General features: G+C 46.0%; 1 protein-coding gene across 4 annotated transcripts in view; it reads left to right on the forward strand.

Moving 5' to 3' along the window:
* The window catches only part of KMT2D (lysine methyltransferase 2D), a 381,440-nt gene that overhangs the window by 256,562 nt on the left and 99,146 nt on the right, over positions 1-25,732 (forward strand). For all 4 annotated transcript variants that reach the window (XM_063952696.1, XM_063952698.1, XM_063952697.1 and 1 more), the window contains 5 exons: positions 9,699-9,822; positions 10,136-10,220; positions 12,580-12,646; positions 12,995-13,227; positions 13,524-19,142. In XM_063952696.1, the coding sequence (XP_063808766.1) occupies positions 9,699-9,822; positions 10,136-10,220; positions 12,580-12,646; positions 12,995-13,227; positions 13,524-19,142 (6,128 nt within the window). The remainder of the gene's footprint in view (positions 1-9,698; positions 9,823-10,135; positions 10,221-12,579; positions 12,647-12,994; positions 13,228-13,523; positions 19,143-25,732) is intronic.

A 25,732-nucleotide genomic window follows, 5' to 3' on the forward strand; every position in this document is an offset into this window, starting at 1 on the left:
TGTGATTGGTGTGGCTGGTATGAGTCTTACCCGGGATTCAAAATCCTTCCTTATTGTGTACGCTCGTCCGGGCACAGTATCCTAACTGAGGCTTGGAGGAGGGTCATAGGGGGAGGAGCCAGTGCACACCACCTAGTCCTAAAGCTTTTATTTTTGTGCCCTGTCTCCTGCGGAGCCGCTAATCCCCATGGTCCTGACGGAGTCCCAGCATCCACTACGGACTACGAGAAATAGATTTATCGGTAAGTAAGATCTTATTTTTCCAAATAATCTCTGTCTACAGTATTACGCTTGGTTTTCTTGAATTGGATGAGGTCAAGGCGATATTTCTCTATATCCGTGGTTAATTTATTCAGTAACTCTTGTGAGGTTTCAACCTCAATTACTGCAGAGTGACTTGCATCAAATTTGGTGATTTTCTCTCTGGCTAGAAGTAGTTCTCTACGGGATTCCTCTATAACCAGGAGAATCAGATCGTATGAGCATTTATTTAAAACTGCAGCCCAACGTTGGCAAAAATCTGGATTATGACGTCCAATTGTAGGAATATTTCGAACGCTGAAACCGCGAGGAATTTTCTTATCTCTATAATAATCAGATAGAGTAACTCCGTGAAAATAAAAGTAAATTTCCCTTTTCTTTAGTCTGTTCAAAGCAACAAAAATCTGTTCTACCGTCTCTCCTCCACATGCATCCTCCAATTTGTCTGTAAATAGGATAGCCTCCGCTTCTGTGTCAGTGAGGCTTAATCCTTCTCCTACCGGTGATGCAATATTACTGTAGCCCAGTATTGGATCAGCTGAAGACATGCTATTCCAGCCAATGTACTGTTAAAAACTGCAAGAAATCTTGAGGCAAAGATAGTGTACCACACACTGGGTGCCCGGACAATCCTTACTGGAAACTTCCAGAAAAGCACGAATAAAAGTCAAAACTGCGTCCAGCACTCCAAGGGTTAATATAATAAATGCTCCGGTGCCCTGCTCAAGTAGAGTATGCACTAGAACAAAAATAAGCTGGCACTCTAAGAGGCTTCACAAACACGCAGACACAGTTAAGTAGTCAACGTTTCAGGGCTTCTGCCCTTTTATCAAGACCAACTGCAACATACAAAACATAAAACATTTATACTTTACCCACACCTCGTGCACTTGCTTCCACGGCACCCACAGGGACCCGATGACGTCATTGGCGCGCACCCGCGCCGGCGACCCGGCATCAGAGGGAGGCGTGGAGTAACATTTAGTGACGTCCCATCACCATGGAGACCCGACCAAGCTGCGGAAATATATACATGTACAGATGATTCAGCCGCAGCCAACAATAAATAGAGCACCATATATAGCAGGAGACAACCGGACAGTGTTATGTTAAGCTTAACACCATATAGAGACAAACTGTCAGCCTATCCATAAGTATAGGAGAAACTGTAACAGTCCTATACTATTCTATATCTTATGACTAATATCTGCAAATCATTATATTATAATTAAAGAGAGGCACTCTACAGCATATATATATATGTACGTACGACTCTGTTCCATTCAGCGGCACTCGGAGACTTGTGCAATATCATAAAAAGTGCTTTAATGAGTCATAGTGACAATCTGCATACCAACGTTTCGGGGCGTGACCACCCCTTTGTCAAGGTGAGCAAACCTTGACAAAGGGGTGGTCACGCCCCGAAACGTTGGTATGCAGATTGTCACTATGACTCATTAAAGCACTTTTTATGATATTGCACAAGTCTCCGAGTGCCGCTGAATGTAACAGAGTCGCCTATGGAAATGGATCTCCAGAGGGCACCGGAGCATTAAATCACCAGCTAGGTGAGTGCCGATCCGCCCGCAGCAGCTATATATATATATATATATATATATATATATATACACACACATATACATATATACACATACACATATACATATATATATATATACATATACACACTGCTCAAAAAAATAAAGGGAACACTAAAATAAAACATCCTAGATCTGAATGAATGAAATATTCTTATTAAATACTTTGTTCTTTACATAGTTGAATGTGCTGACAACAAAATCACACAAAAAATATCGATGGAAATCAAATTTATTAACCCATGGACGTCTGGATTTGGAGTCACCCTCAAAATTAAAGTGGAAAAACACACTACATGCTGATCCAACTTTGATGTAATGTCCTTAAAACAAGTCAAAATGAGGCTCAGTAGTGTGTGTGGCCTCCACGTGCCTGAATGACCTCCCTACAATGCCTGGGCATACTCCTGATGAGGTGGCGGATGGTCTCCTGAGGGATCTCCTCCCAGACCTGGACTAAAGCATCCACCAACTCCTGGACAGTCTGGTGCAACATTATGTCCCAGATGTGCTCAATTCGATTCAGGTCTGGGGAACGGGCGGGCCACTCCATAGCATCAATGCCTTCATCTTGCAGGAACTGCTGACACACTCCAGCCACATGAGGTCTAGCATTGTCTTGCATTAGGAGGAACCCAGGGCCAACCGCACCAGCATATGGTCTCACAAGGGGTCTGATGATCTCCTCTCGGTACCTAATGGCAGTCAGGCCACCTCTGGAGAGCACATGGAGGGCTGTGCGGCCCCCCAAAGAAATGCCACCCCACACCATTACTGGCCCACTGCCAAACCGGTCATGCTGGAGGATGTTGCAGGCAGCAGAACGTTCTCCTTAGCGTCTCCAGACTCTGTCACGTCTGTCACATGTGCTTAGTGGGAACCTGCTTTCATCTGTAAAGAGCACAGGGTACCAGTGGTGAATTTGCCAATCTTGGTGTTCTCTGGCAAATGCCAAACGTCCTGCACGGTGTTGGGCTGTAAGCACAACCCCCACCTGTGGATGTCGGGCACTCATACCACCCTCATGGAGTCTGTTTCTTATCGTTTGAGTAGACACATGCACATTTGTGGCTTGCTGGAGGTCATTTTGCAGGGCTCTGGCAGTGCTCCTCCTGTTCCTCCTTGCACAAAGGGCGGAGGTAGCTGTCCAGCTGCTGGGTTGTTGCCCTCCTATGGCCTCCTCCACGTCTCCTGATGTACTGGCCTGTCTCCTGGTAGCGCCTCCATGCTCTGGACACTACGCTGACAGACACAGCAAACCACCTTGCCACATCTCGCATTGATGTGCCATCCTGGATGAGCTGCACTACCTGAGCCACTTGTGTGGGTTGTAGGGAGGTCATACAGCCATGTGGAGGCCACACACACTACTGAGCCTCATTTTGACTTGTTTTAAGGACATTACATCAAAGTTGGATCAGCATGTAGTGTGTTTTCCACTTTAATTTTGAGGGTGACACCAAATCCAGACCTCCATGGGTTAATAAATTTGATTTCCATTGATAATTTTTGTGTGATTTTGTTGTCAGCACATTCAACTATGTAAAGAACAAAGTATTTAATAAGAATATTTCGTTCATTCAGATCTAGGATGTGTTATTTTAGTGTTCCCTTTATTTTTTTGAGCAGTGTATGTATGTGTGTGTGTGTGTGTGTGTATATGTATATATATATATATATATATATATATATATATATACAATAGATAGAAGTGTCAGTATTCTTTTGGGTGTTTTCTTTCTGATACTTACTTTGTTTTTCATCCACTAGGGGTCACTGGAGTACTCTTGGGATATGGACGGCTTCCGCAGGAACAGGGCACTGAATATTTAAATTTAGAACACTCCACCCCTCCATATCCCAGAGTACCTCAGTGTTTTTTCTGTGCTCATTGTAGCAACAAGGCTTGTGTGGCTTATCCACATTTCTTTTGAATATATTTTTATTATATTTTTGATTTTTCTTTTTTTCACTTTACCACATCCCTTGCCCCCCTTCCAAAAGGCGAGGGTCCGGGATTGTGGAAGCTGCTACAAGCAGCTGTGGCGTGTCGGTCCTCACTAAAGAGCACCCTCACAGCCAAGTGCAGACATCCTGCAGAAAAAGGCTGGACGGTGCTTGCAGAGAAGCCCCGTCATAGACTCACCACAGGAGTCCAGGTATGTTGGACGACGGGGCGGCAGTGGGGACACTGTTGCTGAGAGGGCCGCCCGCCGCAATGTAAGCTGCCCGCCGCCACTGCTTAATACCCCGCCGCTCAGAGCCGCGCCACCCGCAGGTCTTTCATTCATAGAGACGCTTCACTCATAGAGCCACTTCACGCTGTCCATTCCCCGGCGCCCGCTGGCCGTCCCCCGGCTACCGCTACCCATTCCCCCGGCTACCGCTACCCGTTCCCCGGCTCCTCCTGGTGTTCCAGTACACGGAGCACACAGGGCGGGGGGGGAGAAGCTCAGCACACGCAGCTGCACGAGGGGGAAAGCAGCAGCAGTATGCTAGGCTGCATAGATTATAAGAAAAGCATAGGCTATTAGGCTTTTATTACCACTATCCCAGGTTATATATCTGTTTCAAAAGATTATAACCTGTACTGTGATTATAAGTGTAAGCATTACTTGGGGGCCATTTTAACCATGCTTCCTGTTCTTCCTGTTGTGATTCCAGAACGTTCCTGTCCTACATCTCTACTCCACCGGAGGCGCAGGGGTGTTAGTGGGAATTTGGGATCACATTTCATAGTACTGGCCACGTGTACTGCACTTGGCCAGATATATATATCACACACACCTTAGTACTATTTTACTGAGTCGTGCAAGTTGTCTGTCTTTGTATATTGTATTGTCTGTCTGCATAATGAGTAAGGCACCAGCAAAAACTAAAAAGCAGTTTTACTGCAATGTCTGTAACAGTGTGTTACCGGATGGATCTACCACATGTACAGTATGTTTTGTGAATTCTGCTACGAATACAATTTCTGCTCTGGTTTTAAAGCCAGTTTCTTCCCCGGACCCTCCATGGGAGATGCTAGCCAATGTACTGGCTGGGTTGCAATCAGAATTGGCCTCCTCTCGACAAGAGCGGCAAGATCTGAGTTTAGGGTGAGACCGCCAGATCTACCGGAGGCGTCTCAGCCTTGCCAAAAGTTTAAATCCATTTTGGGTAGACGGGATAAATTTCATGTGTCTTATGATTTACCAGTTTCTGCTATGTTGCATTCTGACGATTCCATGCCAGACCTCACTGCGGAGGAGGGTGAGGAGGGCGAAGTGGACCAGCAGTCAGATAGTGATGATTTTAACAGCCCAGGCATTGATAATCTCATCAGAGCGGTGCGTCAGTCTCTGAAGTTTACAGAAACTGAGGAGCCTCTGACAAATTATGAAGTCGTATTTACTGAACGACAGAGATCTCCAATGTGTTTTCCTGTTTCGGAGTCTCTTAATAAGATATTAGTAGAAACACGAAAGAATCCAGATAAACGGTTTTCTATACCTCACAGATTTAAGTCTAGTTACCCGTTTCCAGACTCTGTGACATGTACATGGGAGAATCCGCCAATGGTTGATTCGTCTGTGTCAAAACTTACAAAGAAATTAACCATACCAGTGCCAACTGCTACTACGCTTAAAGACCCTTCAGACCGCAAAATAGAAACTATGCTAAAGTCCATGTATATAGCAGCAGGAGTGCTGCTGAGACCTGGGTTGGTTGGCATTTGGGTCACTAAGGCGCTCATAGTATGGATAACAGAACTCAAGTCTGCCCTATATGACGATCACCTTATACTTCTGGCTGATCAAATCTGTGAGGCTGCGGAGTATCTATGTACAGCTTCTACTGACGTCTGTCAGCTCACTTCTCGCATTTCATCGTCACTGGTTACAGTACGACAAGCACTCTGGCTGCGTTCTTGGCATACGGAGGCAGAGGTCAATAGAGGTATAGAGGCGTTACCTTACGGTGGCGAGAAGTTGTTTGGTCCTGAATTGGACAAACGTATTTCTGAGGCCACGGGAGGAAAGTCTGTTTTCTTACCATTGCCTCCAACGGTACCAAGACGGAGATACTCTGGACCTGCGTTCAAATCCTTTAGACCTCAGCCCTTTCGCGGGCGTGGCAGAGGAACAGCCACGCCTGGTAGACTAGGTCGAGGACGTGGTTTCCAACAAACCAACACCAGTCGTCAGGACGCTAAGGTCACCGACAAGCCAGTGGCATGACGGGCTTCCAGCCCATCTCGGATCTCCAATTGTGGGAGCACGCCTTCAGACGTTCCATTTGGCGTGGTTCCAGACATCCACAGATGGGTGGATCCGCAATTTAGTGTTAAAAGGTTACAAAATAGAGTTCGACTGTCTTCCGCCACTGCGGTTTTTCAAGACAGGACTGCCTCTCTCGGACGACAAGAGGGCGGTTCTGCAAATTGCCATTCAGTCCCTGCTGGATTCAGCAGTTTTGATTCAGGTCCCGGTACAACAACAAGGTCAGGGTTATTATTCCAGTCTGTTTGTGGTACCGAAGCCGGATGGCTCCATCAGGCCAATATTGAACTTAAAGGGTCTCAATCAGTACGTCACTTACTACAGATTCAAGATGGAATCTCTGCGGTCAGTAATTGCATGTTTAGAGCCACAGGAATTCATGATTGCGCTAGATCTCAAGGATGCGTACTTACACATTCCGATTTGGCCACCTCATCAGATGTTCTTGCGTTTTGCAATACGGCAGAACCATTACCAATTTCAGGCTCTACCGTTTGGCCTCTCGTCAGCGCCTCTGGTATTCACCAAAGTGATGTCTGTGATGATAGCTCATCTCAGATCCCTGGGAGTGACAATAGTTCCGTACTTAGACAATCTGCTCATCAAAGCTTCGTCTCAACAGATGCTCCTCCAACATGCGTTGCTAACGTACAATGTACTGGTTCACCACGGTTGGATTGTCAACTTCAAGAAATCACATCTAATTCCGTCTCAACGACTTCAATTCCTAGGTATGATTCTCGATACGGTAAATCAAAGAATTTACCTACCAGAACAGAAAGTAAAGATTATTCGTCGTCTGGTACAATTAGTGCTCAAGCCACGCACAGTCTCGGTACATTTGTACATTCGCCTCTTAGGCACAATGGTGGCGGCCTTTGAAGCGCTTCAGTTCGGAAGATTTCACTCACGTCCATTTCAACTGGATGTGCTCGCTCAGTGGTCGGGCTCGCATCTGCAGATTCACCACAGGGTGAGGTTGTCGCCACGGGCAAGGGTATCTCTACTCTGGTGGCTCAAAGTACACAATCTAACCGCAGGGAAACGGTTCGGCTCCTGGAATTGGATAATTCTAACGACGGACGCGAGTGTCAGAGGTTGGGGAGCTGTAGTTCAAAATTGTCAGCTCCAGGGTCTCTGGGCGGATCACGAAAGTTTGCTGTCTATAAATGTCCTGGAACTCCGGGCAATTTACAATCCATTACGACAAGCAGTACACATGCTTCGGTCTCAGACTGTTCAGGTGCAGTCAGACAACGCGACGGCGGTCGCGTACATCAACAAACAAGGAGGAACAAGAAGCCGCATGGCAATGCGGGAAGTAGCTCGAATCCTCAATTGGGCCGAACATCACCAAGTGATATTGTGCAGGTATCTGCGTTGTCAATTTACTTTCAAAGACGATTGGCTCTATTGCCGTCGGTACACACTTTTCTGCAGGGTGTCCTCAGAGTACAGCCTCCATTCATTCCACCTACAGCGCCATGGGACTTGAATCTGGTTTTAGATTTCTTACAGTCTTCATATTTTGAACCCTTACAACAAGTGGATATTAAGTTTCTCACGTGGAAATTTTTTTTCTCCTAGCCTTAGCTTCGGCAAGGCGTGTTTCAGATTTGGGTGCCTTGTCATGCAAGCCACCGTATTTGGTATTTCATGATGACAGAGCGGAACTTCGGACGAATCCCGCTTTCTTACCAAAGGTAGTGTCATCTTTTCACATCAATCAACCAATAGTAGTTCCTGTGTTAACAGGAGATTCTGGAACTTTAAATGTGGTACGCGCACTACGCGTTTATGTATCCCGAACGTCTACAGTTCGTAAGACGGATACGTTGTTTGTTCTCTATGATGCTGCCAAGATGGGTTGGCCAGCTTCTAAGCAGACCTTATCCAGATGGATAAAACTGACCATACGTCAGGCTTACCTTCATGCTAGGTTACAGCCGCCTACATCAGTAACAGCTCATTCCACACGTTCTGTGGGAACTTCATGGGCAGCTGGTCGTGGAGCTTCTACGACGCAGCTTTGCCGTGCGGCTACATGGTCTTCAGTGCACACGTTTGTGCGTTTTTACAAGTTTGATACATTTGCGGCATCAGCATCTAGCTTTGGCTGCCTAGTGTTACAGGTGCCAAACAGCTCTCCCGCCCACGGGGGAAGCTTTGGTACGTCACAAGAGTACTCCAGTGACCCCTAGTGGATGAAAAAGAAAATAGGATTTTGGTACTTACCAGGTAAATCCTTTTCTTTAAATCCATAGGGGGCACTGGACGCCCACCCAGAGCAGTTTTACCTGGTTTGTGGTAAGTTCAGGCGATCTTATGGTAACACACACTCACTCACCGACTGGTTCAAATTATCAAGTTCTATCGGTTATGTTGTCAACTGTTTAGTTGTCAGTAACGTTATGTGTCAACTTTATTGTTGTCCGTTATGTTATATGTAATTCTCCATTGGCAACCTCTCTATAGTTCCTGTTCGGCTCCGTAAAAAACACTGAAGTACTCTGGGATATGGAGGGGGGACGGCCAGCGGGCGCCGGGAAACGGACAGCGTGAAGCGTCTCTATGAATGAAAGACCTACGGGCGGCGCGGCTCTGAGCGGCGGGGCATTAAACAGCGGCGGTGGGCGGCTTACATTGCGGCGGCCGACCCTCTCAGAAACATTGTCCCCACACAGCGGGCCCGTCGTCCAACATACCTGGACTCCTGTGGTGAGTCTATGACGGGGCTTCTCTGCAAGCACCGTCCAGCCTTTTCTGCAGGATGTCTGCACTTGGCTGTGAGTGTGCTCTTTAGTGAGGACCGACACGCCACAGCTGCTTGTAGCAGCTTCCACTATCCCGGACCCTCGCCTTTTGGAAGGGGGGAAGGGATGTGGTAAAGTGAAAAAAAGAAAAATCAAAAATATAATAAAAATAAAAATATATTCAAAAGAAGTGTGGATAAGCCACACAAGCCTTGTTGCTACAATGAGCACAGAAAAAACACTGAGGTACTCTGGGATATGGAGGGGTGGAGTGTTCTAAATTTAAATATTCAGTGCCCTGTTCCTGCGGAAGCCGTCCATATCCCAAGAGTACTCCAGTGCCCCCTATGGATTCAAAGAAAAGGATTTACCTGGTAAGTACCAAAATCCTATTTTCTCCTAAAAGTATACTGTAAGTATTTTACTGGACATGTGGAAGTTTTCTACTTTTGGTTGTGAACATTTTATTTGCTGGTAGTGATAATACACATTTATTCTGGAAGGTTCAATTTAAATGGTAATCTGGTACAAAAGAACTCCAGTTATATAAACTAATTGGTACCAGGGGTAATTCAAATAATCAGTTTGTTTGGCTAATTGAACTTGTGTTTACAGCAACTGTACGTTTGTTTTTTTCCCCTCATTTTATTTTAAAATGTCGTTTTTATGGGCTTATGTACCATCAATAAATGCATCAGTGGATTCTTTTGGTTCCCATAGAGTCCAGATAATTGCCACTCTTATCTGTGATTTACTGAGCTTTAAGATTACATTATAGCATAAACAGGTTTTCATTTTTTAATTTTTTCTTTCTTTGATTGCAGATCTTGATACATTTGCAGCAGAGGACATTATGGATCCTATTGCCAAAGCAAAGATGGTTGCTTTGAAGGGTATAAAAAAGGTGATGGCCCAGGGTAGCATCGCCGTTACTCCAGGCATTAACAGGTATGGAACGTTTCTGGATACCTGAAAATCCCATTGTATTTTCCAGTGTATTAAAAGTCTGTTATGAAAATGTTGGAACTCTGGAATAATATTAAATATAAATAAAAACATGAAATAAGCAATATTCATGTTTCCAATAAATTAATGAGTGTGATTTTAAAATATTTATTCATTAACCAGTGGTTTTCCCATTTTAATTTTATTATTGCAGCTTTCTTTTTTTGCTAAAAGAATCTGACCATATTTTTTTAGTAATAATAAAAAACTGGTCTATTTTACTTTACTACAAAATCTTTTTTTTTTTTTTCTCTAGGCAACAGGTTTCCCTTCTTGCTCAAAGACTAGGAGTTCCTGGTCCAACGGAGTCCGCCACACAAGTGCCAGCTGGAGCTACACAAGTAAGTAAATGTGGCAAGTGCTGTGTGAGGGAGAACTACTGGACGGTGTGTGGTATCTGTGTGAGGGAGAACTACAGGTTGGTGTGTGGTGACAGGGTGAGAGAGAACTACAGGATGGTGTGTGGTGACAGGGTGAGAGAGTACTACTGGACGGTGTGTGGAATCGGTGTGAGGGAGAACTACAGGATGGTGTGTGGTGATAGGGTGAGGGAGAACTACAGGATGGTGTGTGGTGACAGGGGGAGGGAGAAATACAGGATGGTGTGTGGTGACAGGGTGAGGGAGAACTACAGTATGGTGTATGGTGATAGGGTTAGGGAGAACTACAGGATGGTGTGTGGTGACCGTGTGAGGGAGAACTACAGTATGGCGACCGTGTGAGGGAGAACTACAGCATGGTGTTTGGTAACAGGGTGAAGGAGAACTACAGCATGTTGTGTGTTGACAGGGTGAGGGAGATCTACAGGATTGTGTGTGGTGACTGTGTGAGGGAGTACTACAGTATGATAGGGTGAGGGAGAACTACAGGATGGTGTGTGGTGACAGGGTGAGGGAGAACTACAGGATGGTGTGTGGTGACAGGGTGAAGGAGAACTACAGCATGTTGTGTGTTGACAGGGTGAGGGAGATCTACAGGATTGTGTGTGGTGACTGTGTGAGGGAGTACTACAGTATGATAGGGTGAGGGAGAACTACAGGATGGTGTGTGGTGACAGGGTGAGGGAGAACTACAGGATGGTGTGTGGTGACAGGGTGAGGGAGAACTACAGGATGGTGTGTGGTGACAGGGTGAGGGAGAACTACAGGATTGTGTGGTGACTGTGAGGGAGTACTACAGTATGATAGGGTGAGGGAGAACTACAGCATGGTGTATGGTAACAGGGTGAAGGAGAACTACAGCATGTTGTGTGGTGACAGGGTGAGGGAGAACTACAGCATGGTGTGTGGTGAGTGATAGGGAGTTCTACAGTATGGTGTATGTATGGTGATAGGGTGAGGGATAACTACAGTATGGTGGTAGGGTGAGGGAGAACTACAGTATGGTGACCGTATGAGGGAGAATTATAGCATGGTGTATGGTAACAGGGTGAGGGAGATCTACAGCATGGTGTGTGGTGAAGGGGTGAGGGAGAACTACAGCATGGTGTGTGGTGACAGGGTGAGGGAGAACTACAGCATGGTGTATGGTAACGGTGAATGAGAACTACAGCATGGTGTGTGGTGACAGGGTGAGGGAGAACTGCAGCATGGTGTGTGGTGACAGGGTGAGGGAGAACTACAGCATGGTGTGTGGTGACAGGGTGAGGGAGAACTGCAGCATGGTGTGTGGTGACAGGGTGAGGGAGAACTACTGCATGGTGTGTGGTGACAGGGTGAGGGAGAACTACAGTATGGTGACAGGGTGAGGGAGAACTACAGCATGGTGACAGTGAGAGAGAACTACAGGACGGTAAAGGTGCTGCTTCTAAGAATTAGTGGGGACACGGCAGATTGTGCTGCTGTGCGGGCGTCCAGGCAGGGGAGACTTTGAAAGTGCTGTTGGGCTGATGACAGGAGGCCCATTGCTGCCGGCAATTGTGGCAGGATGCGGGCTGCTGTGAAAAAAGGCGGACACTAGTGGTCAGTGTCCGCATACTTATTGTTCAGTCATACACTAGAACGATTAGTTGGGAAAAAGCAAACCTTGATTTTCCCAACTAGTTGACCAACCATTTTTAGGCGTTTGGAAGCAAACGAATGACTATCGTTTGCTCCCACACACTACCAGATTATCATTCCAACCAGCCAACTAGTTGGCAAGCTATAATTTTATATTGGCGCCCCTAAATTACTGACTGTCAAACCATTCAGCGGCAGCTGGACTTACCACACCACCTACCTGAGAGAGAGATTTTTCTATCTATCTGAAGGGGGGAGAGGAGAAAAGGGGAGGAACGTATGAAGTGGTATGTGAGAAGGGCACAGGGCTGGTTCCAGAGGTGGGGCCAGCCTACAGTAAATAACCACACACTGTTAGGGCTTGGGGTTTGGTGCAGGGTGGGGGAGGGCCCTGGAGGCAGGGTGAGAAGAGTTGTAGGGGAGGCAGGAAGCGGAGCAACCCAGCCAGAAAGGGGATTATCTCTTCACACTGCCCAGCGACCCAGTACATTGACTGGCAACCTATCCCCATGTTCCGACACCTATGCCTTTCGCTGTGTGTGCAAACCAGCAAAAGCATTATAAGCACATTGCTAACATTGGGTAGCAGACTGAACTGGGCCGATAGAATAAAATGTGTTTAGTTGCGTAGATAGAGAGTCATGGTCAGCTGGCTAGACAGTTGTGTGACTAACTGGTCTGGTTTTTTTTTCCCCCCCAGGAAAGAAGCACTATAGACCCAACTCAACCTCGTCCCAACCCTCCTGTATTTGTGCAGGGAGTGATCAGTACGTATTTTTACTATACTGCTTCCTCTTCAGTTTAATTTTACTGACTTAAAAATGTTTGTTTTTGTAATGTACTTAGGTTGGCAAGATCAAAACTTGCAGCATAGGTATGATTGGTAATGCCATCTACCTCCCCTGCTTCTCTGACAATTTCATATAAAGTAAAACATGAACAGCTCCTGTATCTATGATTATTTTTATAGTACTGAATGGCTTACTACATTTAAAAAATAAAATAAAATGTGGGCATTATGTTAGCATTGAATGTGAATGTTTGGAGTGGGGGGTGCTCTCCAGCTTAATCCGTTTTGATATATTGTATTACAAACCATTTTTCTATTTATATAGATGAAGCTGATCAGCGTCAGTATGAAGATTGGCTCTTTCACACTCAGCAGCTCTTACAGATGCAACTGAAAGTACTGGAGGAGCAAATCGGGGTGCACCGCAAGTCCCGCAAAGCTCTGTGTGCTAAGCAGAGAACAGCCAAGAAAGCTGGACGGGAGTTTCCAGAGGCAGATGCAGAGAAGCTAAAACTAGTTACTGAGCAGCAAAGCAAGATTCAGAAGCAACTGGACCAGGTATGAAAATAGTCATCTTATGCTAAATTGGGAAGCAGTGTGTTTCAGCCATGTAGTCTGAATCAGTCTTTCTGTCCACCTTGCTAGAATTTCAGCCTGCATTGACAGATCTGGTTTAGCGATGGATGGTTGTGCAGTCAACTTTAATTTAGATTTGTAACTGTTAGTGTCTCTATCATTGACAGATGGTGCTTTAATAAATATCATTAATATATAATTTTAATGAACAAAAAAGCTTCTAAGGCAGACTTTTTTTTCTGTTTTTTTTAAAAATCCTTTAATTTCTTTATTTTCAGGTTCGTAAGCAGCAGAAGGAACACACAAACCTAATGACAGAATATCGGAACAAGCAACAGCAACAACAGCAAAGCTGTGGTGTCCTTCCTGTCAGTCCAAACCAGAACTCCCGTGTCCTCACAAAGGCTCCAGGTCCAATTGCCGGTGGACACAGTATTCAACAAACTTCTTCTATGCCACACAACCAGCTTGTTGGACAGGCTGGAAATCTGCGTGGTCTGCAGCCAGGTTTAGCCATGCAAGCACAGCAGGGTGCCCCGTATGTGAAGTCAATACCCCAGCAACATCAAGCTCAGGGAAATAATGCAGCACTTCCTGGAACATCCAGTGGCTTTTATTCAACCACACCAGCACTACAGGGTCTCACGGCTGAACAAAGGATGATCCAAGAGCATCAGCTTCAACAGCAGAGAATGCAGCTGGCACAAAAACATCAGCAGCAACAGCACCAGAGTTTTCCACTTTCCCCTCAAAACAATGTGTCTCAAACAGTGTTGACAAAACAGCATGGTCTTATGGGAAATACCCATGGGTTGGTGGTACAGCAATCCCCTTCTCAAACTCCACAGACCATTGTGGGTCACCCTCAGGCATCTGTTTTACAACATCACACAACTCAAAGACACATTTTGATTGCTCAACAACAGCAGAGAGTTTTGGGTTCATCGCCAATTGCTCAACCACAAAATTTAATAGGACCTCGCTTAGTTTTGTCACAAAGTCAGCAGAATTTGATAGGAATGTCTCATTTACATCAGCAGACTGTATTAAGTCAAGGGAGCAATACAGTATCTCAGCAACCTCTAGCAGGACAAATCCATCCTGCAAACCAAAATCTCCCTGTTAATCCTCAAAATATTCATACACAGCAGATATTTAGTATCAAGGATTCAAACATTACTGATGGCCCATTGGTTCAAGAAGGTACAGACACACAAGGGCCGCAACGAGATCAGCAGGCAATCTGCAGCCCAGAGATCCAAGAGTCGACTGATCAGCAGTCTCAGAAGCAGATTAGCCATAATGTATTGAACCAGGAAACAGATTTACCACCTTCAGGAACTGCAGAAGAAGGACAGCAGTTAAATCAGTCGTCTGATCAAGAACAGACTCCATATGATTCAGCAAGTCCGTTGCAACAGTCTGTAAGACAGCAACAGCACAGTATTATTCTTTCTCCCCAGCAACAAAATCTTCGAAGTCTTGGCACACTGTTGAGGCCAGAACTTCCAAGCACTCCTCAACATCCTCTCAGTCAAGATAACACACATGTTACTCCTACAACATCACAGCAACAAAATGTGATTCAGATACAGAGAATTCCAGTACAGGCACAGGGTAATGATCAAGCCAAAGATAATTTAGGGCAAAATTTGCAGCATCCATTGGGACAGCAAAGACCAATTCTAAGTGGTCAACAGGCACCATATGCTGCTAATCTAATGACCATGCAGAACTCCCCACTCATGGCTCAGATAAGAGCACAGCTCCAGGGGATAATTGCAAAGAATCCACAGTTGCGACACTTGACACCACAACAGCAGCAACAGTTGCAGGCTATTTTGATTCAGCGGCACCAACAAGCTCAGAACCAAGCTCTTAGACAAGCCTCACAACAGGATCCTGCAGTGCAGCCTGCAACTCCCCATGCTGTCATTTCTAATGGACCACCTGGCAGCCAGACACCATCCAGGGGCATTTTCCAAGTTCGACCAACAGGATCTGTTGGGACTGAACAGTTGCAATCTAACTATGTTGAGGAAGGCCATTCTGGAACTATACAGAAAGTAACTCCAGAACACACTATGGAAGCTCCGCAAGTTACTGAACAGGATCAAAGTTCCTTGTTAAAATCTCCAGGAGTGGGAAGGGGGTATAGTGTTGGTCAGACACAGGAAACTGCTTCCGGTCAACATGTACAAACTGCAACAAGTTTGAGACATATGACCCATCAACCTCCGCCTCAGTATAGAATGACTCAACCAGTATCATCCAGTCACCAGCAGACATCACAGTATCAGATGCAGCAGCAAGTACCACAACATCAGCTGCAACAATCACAACAAAGTCAGCAGCTACAATTGCAACAACCACAACAGGTTCAGATACAACAAGCCCAGCAAATACAACAGGGGCAACCTCAACCAACACAAATGCAGCAACACCCGATACAAGTGCAGCAAGTTCAGCATCAACTACAACAGCCCCTTCAAAATCAACAAGCTCAACATCAGTTGCAGCATGTGCAACAGTCCCAACAATCCAAGCAACAAGTGCATCAGTTGCAGCAGACACAATTAGTCCAACATCAAATGCAGCAAGTACCGCAACAGCTTCAGCAAGTACGTCAGCAGATGCAGCATCTACAGCAAACACAGCAACAAGTACATCAGAACCAAATGCCACAACTGCAGCAACCACAGCAACAGGTGCATCAGGTACAAGCACAGCCATTGCAGCAGCAGCAAATGCAATCTATTCAGCAAACACCTCAGCAACAACAATTACAGCAACAGTTGAAACTAGCTCAACAGCAGCAGCTGACTCAACAGCTGCAACAAACGCAGCAACAACTGCAGCAAACACAACAACAGCTACAGCAGTTGCAGCAAACACAACAGCAGTTGCAGCAAACACCTCAGCAGTTTCAGCAAACACAGCAGAAGCTACAGCAGCAGCTTCAGCAGTTGCAGCAAACACAGCAGCAGCATATTCAGCAGTTGCAGCAAACACAGCAGCTTCAGTCAGTTCCACAGTTGCAGCAAACTCAACAGCAGATTCAACAAATGCAACAAACGCAACAGCTCCAGCAGTTGCCACTGACACAGCTCCAGCAGTTGCAGCAGTCACAGCAGCAGCAGTCACAGCAGCAGCAGCTTCAGCAGTCACAGCAGCAGCAGCTTCAGCAGTCACAGCAGCTTCAGCAGTTGCAGCAGCCGCAGCTTCAACAGTTGCAACAGACACAGCAGCAGCTCCAGCAGTTGCAGCAGTCGCAATCCCAGCAGCAGCAGTTGCAGCAGTCGCAATCCCAACAGCAGCAGCTCCAGCAGTTGCAGCAGTCACAATCCCAACAGCAGCAGCTCCAGCAGTTGCAGCAGTCGCAGTCCCAACAGCAGCAGCTCCAGCAGTTGCAGCAATCGCAATCCCAACAGCAGCAGCTTCAGCAGTTGCAGCAGACACAATCCCAGCAGCAGCAGCTCCAGCAAACGCAGCAGCAACAGCAGCAGTTGCTCCAACAAATGCAGCAAACGCAGCAACAGCAGCAGCTCCAACAAATGCAGCAAACGCAGCAACAGCAGCAGCTCCAACAAATGCAGCAAACGCAGCAACTCCAAATGCAGCAGCAGCAGCTCCAACAAATGCAGCAGACACAACAGCAAATTCCACAGATGCCACAGCAGCTGCAACTCTTGCAGCAAACACAACAGCAGCAGATTCAACAGATGCCACAGCTTCAACTCTTGCAGCAAACACAACAACAACAACAATTGCAACTCTTGCAACAAGCACAACAGCAGATGCAACTTCAACAATTGCAGCAAAAACAGCAGCAGGTGCAAACAGTTCAGCAAACACAGCAGCAACAACAACAGATGCAACAATTGTTGCAAACACAGCAACAGTTATTGCAACAGACACAGCCACAACTGAAATTAACACAACAAGTTAAGCAACACCAGATGACGCATCTGCAACAAAGTGCGTCTCAAGTACATCATCATATGCAAGTGCCACAAGCAAGAGTGCAACAATCTCCACAGGTGGAAAAGACAAAGCAACAAAATGAAATGCAACAGGACATGACTCACTCGCCACCACTTCTTCAGCCTCCACTACAACAAAAAGTAGAACAGGAGCAGCAAGAGATACAGCATCCACAACAAACAGAGAAAATGCAACACATTGACCAAATACCAGAATTGCAGGAGACTGAAACAACCCAACAAATAGAACACAGTCTGATGCAACAACAGAAAATTGAACAGCATCAAATACAGCAGGCTCAACACCTACAGCTGCAACAGGGACAGCAGCAATCATTATCATTCCAAGTGTTGCCACAGCAAATTAGTTCTCAGCAGTCTTTGCAACAAGTTCAACAGACACAACAGCTACTCCAACAACAAACACAAGTGTCACAATTGCAGCCAGGTTCACAGTCCCAAACAGTGCAGCAACTCCAACAGACACAACAGATCCAGCAATCTCATCAAATGCAAACATTTCAGAATCAAACACCTCAAGTGCAGCAGTTTCCACATCAAGTCCAACCTGCGAATATGCAGCAACACATTCAGCAATCTCAGCAGTTGCAAACTTCAAACAAAAACAAAGCTCAGATGCAGTTTCAACAACTGCAAAATGTCCAAATACATCAACAACTGCTACACCAACAAGCACCCACACAAAACTCACTGATCCAGCAGATGGGACATCCGCAAAACCAAATGCCGCCGCTTCAAATGAAGTCGCAAACGAATCAGAAACAAGCTGTACAAATGCAGTTACAGCTTCCCCAAACACAACTACCACTACAGACAATGACACAACAGCAATCCCACAAGGCAAAATCTCAACTGCAGCAAAATCTAGTACAAGTGCAAAAAATACAGCAACAGATACAACAGCAAACGCAACTGCAGCAGTCATCTGAGGTACAGCCACAGCATATACAACAGTTAAAACAGAGTCAAATACAACAACACAAACAGTTACAGCAACTTCAGCCTCATCAGATTCAGCAAGTTCAACAAATCCTACAGTTGAAACAGCAAATGCTCCATCAACCACCACAGAAACAACTTCAATTACAGCAGCAGATCCAGATGCATTTGCAGCAGCTACGCCAGCAGCATACACAGTTACATCTAGAAAGTCTGCAGGAACCAAAGAAGGAGCCTCCTGAAGTCACTGCTATATGTTCTGGACCTTTGACAACCTTGCAACTAGATAACAAATCCACAGATGAGCAAGTCAAGACCTCACAGTCTAGCATTGACTCGCTGATGGCCAAATCTGTCCAAAGCAGCTTAGTACAGAAATCATCAGAAAGCCAAAATGAATCGTCATCCTCCAGTGCAGTACTCTCAACACAGGGTGAAACAGCCATTCAACATAATGATATGCCAGTTATTAAAACAACAGAGCTTTTGGACTCTGAGAGTTCCACCAAGGAATCCAAAGAAATTGCATTTTCCAGTGAAGTTGGTAGCCAGTCTTGCCCTGATGAAACTGGAGATCCACAGCTAAATACAACATCTCAGGAAGATCGTATGGAAGCAGAAGATATGACTAGACAAGAGACTGTTAGAAGTCCAGTTATTCCTCTTGAGAATGGTGAAAGGACTCAGTTGACCAAGCTTCTTAAAGAGGAGTCTGTAGAAGAAAGTTTGCCTGGTAGTCAGGACATAAAATGTGAAGCAAATGGTGACCCATTAGCGATTGGAGCCAAAGGAGAGGCAGGACATCTTCTCCTGCAAAAACTACTGCGTGCCAAGACTGTACAGCTAGCTTCACAACGGTCTTCAGATGGCATTCATGCAGATATAAATGGTCATATAGACAACAAGTTGACTGTTCTGGAGCAGAAACTGCAAACCCCACCTCGTAATAAAGATGTAAGTTGATTTTTTAATTTGTTATCATAATGAAGACGTGTGCTTCTGTTTTATCTGTGTATTTTCTTATTTATTTTTGTTTTAGGGTATGTTGCACATACATAGAACTTTTTAGTTGAGAAGCAAATGTAGAACTGTTTTAATCCCTTATCGTAAAATGACAAGTACATCACATCTGCCATGCCATATCAAAGATTGGCACGTATCAGAGATCCATTAAAAATAAAAAATAAATAGTACAGACTCATTGAAATAGAACTCCTTAAGGCTTAAGATGACTTGTTTTAAATAGTGTAATTTTTTTTTTTTTTAATAGAATGAAAATCTTTGCCTATACTTCCATAAATTCCATTTAAAAGTACATGTATTTAATAATCCTGGGGCACGTGGAAAACACACTTATTTATGTGTAATTTTTTTTTCTCCTTGTTAACGGTCTTAAAACCTAATAAAATTAATTATCAAAAGACACCCATGTATCTTGGAATAATAAGATTTTACTTACCGGTAAATCTATTTCTCGTAGTCCGTAGTGGATGCTGGGGACTCCATAAGGACCATGGGGAATAGACGGGCTCCGCAGGAGACAGGGCACTTTAAGAAAGAATTTGGATTCTGGTGTGTTCTGGCTCCTCCCTCTATGTCCCTCCTCCAGACCTCAGTTAGAGAAACTGTGCCCGGAAGAGCTGACAGTACAAGGAAAGGATTTTGGAATCCAGGGCAAGACACATACCAGTCACACCAATCATACCGTATCACTCGTGATAAATTTACCCAGTTAACAGTATGAACAACAACTGAGCATCAGATCAACCCTGATGCAACCACAACATAACCCTTATTTAAGCAATAACTATATACAAGCATTGCAGAAGAAGTCCGCACTTGGGACGGGCGCCCAGCATCCACTACGGACTACGAGAAATAGATTTACTGGTAAGTAAAATCTTATTTTCTCTAACGTCCTAGTGGATGCTGGGGACTCCGTAAGGACCATGGGGATTATACCAAAGCTCCCAAACGGGCGGGAGAGTGCGGATGACTCTGCAGCACCGAATGAGCAAACACAAGGTCCTCCTCAGCCAGGGTATCAAACTTGTAGAACTTTGCAAAAGTGTTTGAACCTGACCAAGTAGCCGCTCGGCAAAGCTGTAATGCCGAGACCCCTCGGGCAGCCGCCCAAGAAGAGCCCACCTTCCTTGTGGAGTGGGCTTTTACTGATTTTGGAAGCGGCAATCCAGCCGCAGAATGAGCCTGCTGAATTGTGTTACAGATCCAGAGAGCAATAGTTTGCTTTGAAGCAGGAGCACCCAGCTTGTTGGATGCATACAGGATAAACAGCGACTCAGTTTTCCTGACTCTAGCCATTCTGACTACATAAACCTTCAAAGCCCTGACCACATCTAGTAACTCGGAATCCTCCAAGTCACGAGTAGCCACAGGCACCACAATAGGTTGGTTCATATGAAAAGATGACACCACTTTTGGCAGAAATTGTGGACGGTCCGCAATTCTGCCCTGTCCATATGGAAAACCAGATAGGGGCTTTTATGTGACAAAGCCGCCAATTCTGACACACGCCTAGCCGAAGCCAAGGCTAATAGCATGACCCCCTTCCACGTGAGATATTTTAACTCCACCGTTTTGAGTGGCTCAAACCAGTGTGACTTCAGGAAACTCAACACCACGTTAAGATCCCAAGGTGCCACTGGAGGCACAAAAGGGGGCTGAATATGCAGCACTCCCTTTACAAACGTCTGAACTTCAGGAAGAGAAGCCAGTTCTTTTTGAAAGAAAATGGATAGGGCTGAAATCTGGACCTTAATGGAACCCAATTTTAGGCCCAAAGTCACTCCCGACTGTAGGAAGTGAAGGAAACGGCCCAGCTGGAATTCCTCCGTAGGGGCATTCCTGGCCTCACACCAAGCAACATATTTTTGCCATATACAGTGATATTGTTTAGCCGTCACGTCCTTCCTAGCCTTTATCAGCGTAGGAATAACTTCATCCGGAATGCCTTTTTCTGCTAGGATCCGGCGTTCAACCGCTATGCCGTCAAACGCAGCCGCGGTAAGTCTTGGAACAGACATGGCCCCTGTTGCAACAAGTCCTGTCTTAGAGGCAGAGGCCACGGGTCCTCTGTGAGCATTTCTTGCAGATCTGGATACCAAGTCCTTCTTGGCCAATCCGGAACAATGAGTATTGTTCTCACTCCTCTTTTTCTTATGATTCTCAGCACCTTGGGTATGAGAGGAAGAGGAGGGAATACATAGACCGACTGGAACACCCACGGTGTCACTAGTGCGTCTACAGCGATCGCCTGAGGGTCTCTTGACCTGGCGCAATACCTCTGTAGCTTTTTGTTGAGGCGGGATGCCATCATGTCCACCTGTGGCAGTTCCCACCGACTTGCAATCTGCGTGAAGACTTCTTGATGAAGTCCCCACTCTCCCGGGTGGAGGTCGTGCCTGCTGAGGAAGTCTGCTTCCCAGTTGTCCACTCCCGGAATGAACACTGCTGACAGTGCTCTTACGTGATTCTCCGCCCAGCGAAGAATTCTGGTGGCTTCTACCATCGCCACCCAGCTCCTTGTGCCGCCTTGGCGGTTTACATGAGCCACTGCGGTGATATTGTCTGACTGAATCAGAGCCGGTTGGTCGCGAAGCAGGGACTCAGCTTGACGTAGGGCGTTGTATATGTCCCTTAGTTCCAGGATGTTGATGTGAAGGCAAGTCTCCTGACTTGACCACAGCCCTTGGAAATTTCTTCCCTATGTGACTGCCCCCCACCGTCGGAGGCTTGCATCCGTGGTCACCAGGATCCAGTCCTGAATGCCGAATCTGCGACCCTCGAGAAGGTGAGCACTCTGCAGCCAACACAGGAGAAACACCCTGGCCCTGGGGAATAGGGTGATTAACCGATGCATCTGAAGATGTGATCCGGACCACTTGTCCAGTAAGTCCCATTGGAAGGTCCTCGCATGGAACCTACCGAAGGGAATGACCTCGTATGATGCCACCATCCTTCCCAGGACTCGAGTGCAGTGATGCACTGACACCTGTTTTGGTTTTACTAGATTCCTGACCAGTGTCACGAGCTCCTGAGCTCTCTCTATCGGGAGATAAACCCTTTCCTGGTCTGTGTCTAGGATCATGCCTAGGAGAGGCAGATGAGCTGTAGGAACCAACTGCGACTTTGGAATATATAGAATCCAGCCGTGTTGCCGTTACACTTACAGAGAAAGTGATACGCTGTTCAGCCACTGCTCTCTTGATCTCGCTTTTATGAGGAGATCGTCCAAGTACGTGATAATAGTGACCCTTGCTTCCGCAGGAGCACCATCATTTCCGCCATTACCTTGGTGAACATTCTCGGGGCCGTGGAGAGACCAAACGGCAACGTCTGAAAATGGTAATGACAATCCCGTACCGCAATTCTGAGGTACGCCTGATGAGGTGGATAAATGGGGACATGAAGGTATGCATCCTTTATGTCCCGAGTCACCATAAAATCTCCCCCTTTCAGGCTTGCAATGACCGTTCTTAGCGATTCCATCTTGAACTTGAACCTTTTCAGGTATATGTTCAGGGATTTTAAATTCAATATGGGTCTGACCGAACGGTCCGGTTTCGGGACTACCTCATGGTCGAATAATAACCCCCTCCTTGTTGAAGGGGGGGAACCTTGACCACCACCTGTTGAAGATACAATTTGTGAATTGCAGTTAACACTGTTTCCCTCTCGTGGGGGGAAGCCGGCAGGGCCGTCGGTGAGGGGACATCTTCTCAAAGTCCAGCTTGTTTCCCTGAGACACAATATCTATTGCCCAGGGATCTAACAGGGAGTGAACCAACTTGTGGCTGAACTTACGAAGGCGTGCCCCCACCGGGCCTAGCTCCGCCTGTGGAGCCCCAGCGACATGCGGTGGATTTTTGTAGAGGCCGGGGAGGACTTCTGTTCCTGGGAACTAACTGTGTTGTGCAGCTTCTTTCCTCTGCCCCCGCCTCTGGCAAGAAACTACGCACCTCGGACTTTCTTGTTTCTTTGCTCGAAAGGCTGCATTTGATAATGTCGTGCTTTCCTAGGCTGTGTAGGAATATAAGGCAAAATATCAGAATTACCAGCTATAGCTGTGGAGACAAGGTCCGAGAACCCTTCTCCACTCAATCCTCAGCCTTCCATATGCCTCTTAAGTCGGCATCATCTGTCCATTGCATATTCTACAGGACACGTCAAGCAGAAATCGACATAGCTTTGACTCTAGGACCCAGTATACTCATGTCTCTTTGGACATGTTTTATATATACAGGTTGAGTATCCCTTATCCAAAATGCTTGGGACCGGAGGTATTTTGGATATGGGATTTTTCCGTAGTTTGGAATAATTGCATACCATAATGAGATATCATGGTGATGGGACCTAAGTCTATGCACAAAATGCATTTATGTTTCATATATACCTTATACATACAGCCTGAAGGTAATTTTAGCCAATATTTTTTTATAATTTTGTGCATTAAACAAAGTGTGTCTACATTCACACAATTCATTTATGTTCCATATACACCTTATACACACAGCCTGAAGGTCATTTAATACAATATTTTTAATAACTTTGTGTATTAAACAAAGTTTGTGTACATTGAGCCATCAAAAAGCAAAGTTTTCACTATCTCATTCTCACTCAAAAAAGTCCGTATTTCGGAATATTCCGTATTTCGGAATATGTGGATATGGGATACTCAACCTGTGTGTGTGTGTGTGTGTGTGTGTGTGTATATATATATATATATATATATATATCTCTTAAGACAGCATCTTTAATATATATATATATATATATATATATATATCTACATACTAGGGTCTCAATCTCTGCTGCTAAGGTACCTGTCCACGCTGCCACAGCGCTATAAACCCATGCCGACACAATCGCCGGTCTGAGTAGTGTACCAGAATGTGCACGCTATCTGCAGGATCCCTGAGAATAGCTGTTACGTCAGGGCTACCTTTTGGGCAAACGTGACACCCTAGGGGAAGATTCCCATCCTATCCTGTCCCAAGTGGGGAAGGGATACTGCCTGTGAATGCTTTGTGGGAAACTGCAGTCTCTTGTCTGGAGATTCCCGCTCTTTTTCATCATGAGAGGAGGGAAATTTACCTCCGCTTTCTTCCCCTTAAACATGTGTACCCTTGTGTCAGGGACAGATGAGTCATCAGTGATATGCAAATCATGTTTTATTACAATAATCATATTGAATACTTTTCTGCCATTTTGGCTGTAACTTTGCATTATCGTAGTCGACACTGGAGTCAACCTCCGTGTCGATATCAGTGTTAATTATTTTGGATAGTGATCGTTGAGAGACTCTGAAGGTCTCTGCGACATAGGGACAGACATGGGTAGATTTCCTGTCTGTTCTCTAATCTTTTGTGCAATAAATTCACCTTAGCACTTAATTACACATATCCAAACAGGTGTTGGTGTTGTCGACGGAGACACCCTCACACACATATTTGCTCTATCTCCTCCTTAGGGGAGCCTTTTACCTCAGACATGTCGACACACACGTACCGACACACCACACACTCAGGGAGTGCTCATCTGAAGACAATTTCCCCATAAGGCCCTTTGGAGAGACAGAGAGAGAGTATGCCAGCACACACCCCAGCGCCATTAACCCAGGAATAACACAGTAACTTAATGTTAACCCAGTAGCTGCTGTTTATATTGATTTTTGCGCCTAATTATGTGCCCCCCCTCTCTTTTTACCCTTTTCTACCGTGTAACTGCAGGGGAGAGACTGGGGAGCTTCCTCTCAGCGGTGCTGTGGAGAAAAAACATGGCGCTGGTGAGTGCTGAGGAAGAAGCCCCGCCCCCTCGACGGCGGGCTTCTGTCCCGCTTTCATGTACAATTTTGGCGGGGGCTCATACATATATACAGTGCCCAACTGTATATTATGCTAACTTTTGCCAAAGAGGTCTCTAATTGCTGCCCAGGGCGCCCCCCCCCTGCGCCCTGCACCCTACAGTGACCGGAGTATGTGGGTTTAGTGTGGGAGCAATGGCGCACAGCTGCAGTGCTGTGCGCTACCTCATATGAAGACTGGAGTCTTCTGCCGCCGATTTCAAAGTCTTCTTGCTTCTAACACCGGCTTCTGTCTTCTGGCTCTGCGAGGGGGACGGCGGCGCGGCTCCGGGATCGGACGACCAAGGGTGCGATCCTGTGTACGATCTCTCTGGAGCTAATGGTGTCCAGTAGCCTAAGAAGCAGGACCTATCTTCAGTGAGTAGGGCTGCTTCTCTCCCCTCTGTCCCACGTAGCAGAGAGCCTGTTGCCAGCAGATCTCTCTGAAAATAAAAATACCTAACAAAATACTTTCTTTTTAGCAAGCTCAGGAGAGCCCACTAAGTAGCACCCAGCTCGTCCGGGCACAGATTCTAACTGAGGTCTGGAGGAGGGACATAGAGGGAGGAGCCAGAACACACCAAAATCCAAATTCTTTCTTAAATTGCCCTGTCTCCTGCGGAGCCCGTCTATTCCCTATGGTCCTTACGGAGTCCCCAGCATCCACTAGGACGTTAGAGAA

The sequence above is a fragment of the Pseudophryne corroboree genome, chromosome 2, assembly GCF_028390025.1.
Source record: "Pseudophryne corroboree isolate aPseCor3 chromosome 2, aPseCor3.hap2, whole genome shotgun sequence".
Classification (NCBI taxonomy): Eukaryota; Metazoa; Chordata; class Amphibia; order Anura; family Myobatrachidae; genus Pseudophryne; species Pseudophryne corroboree.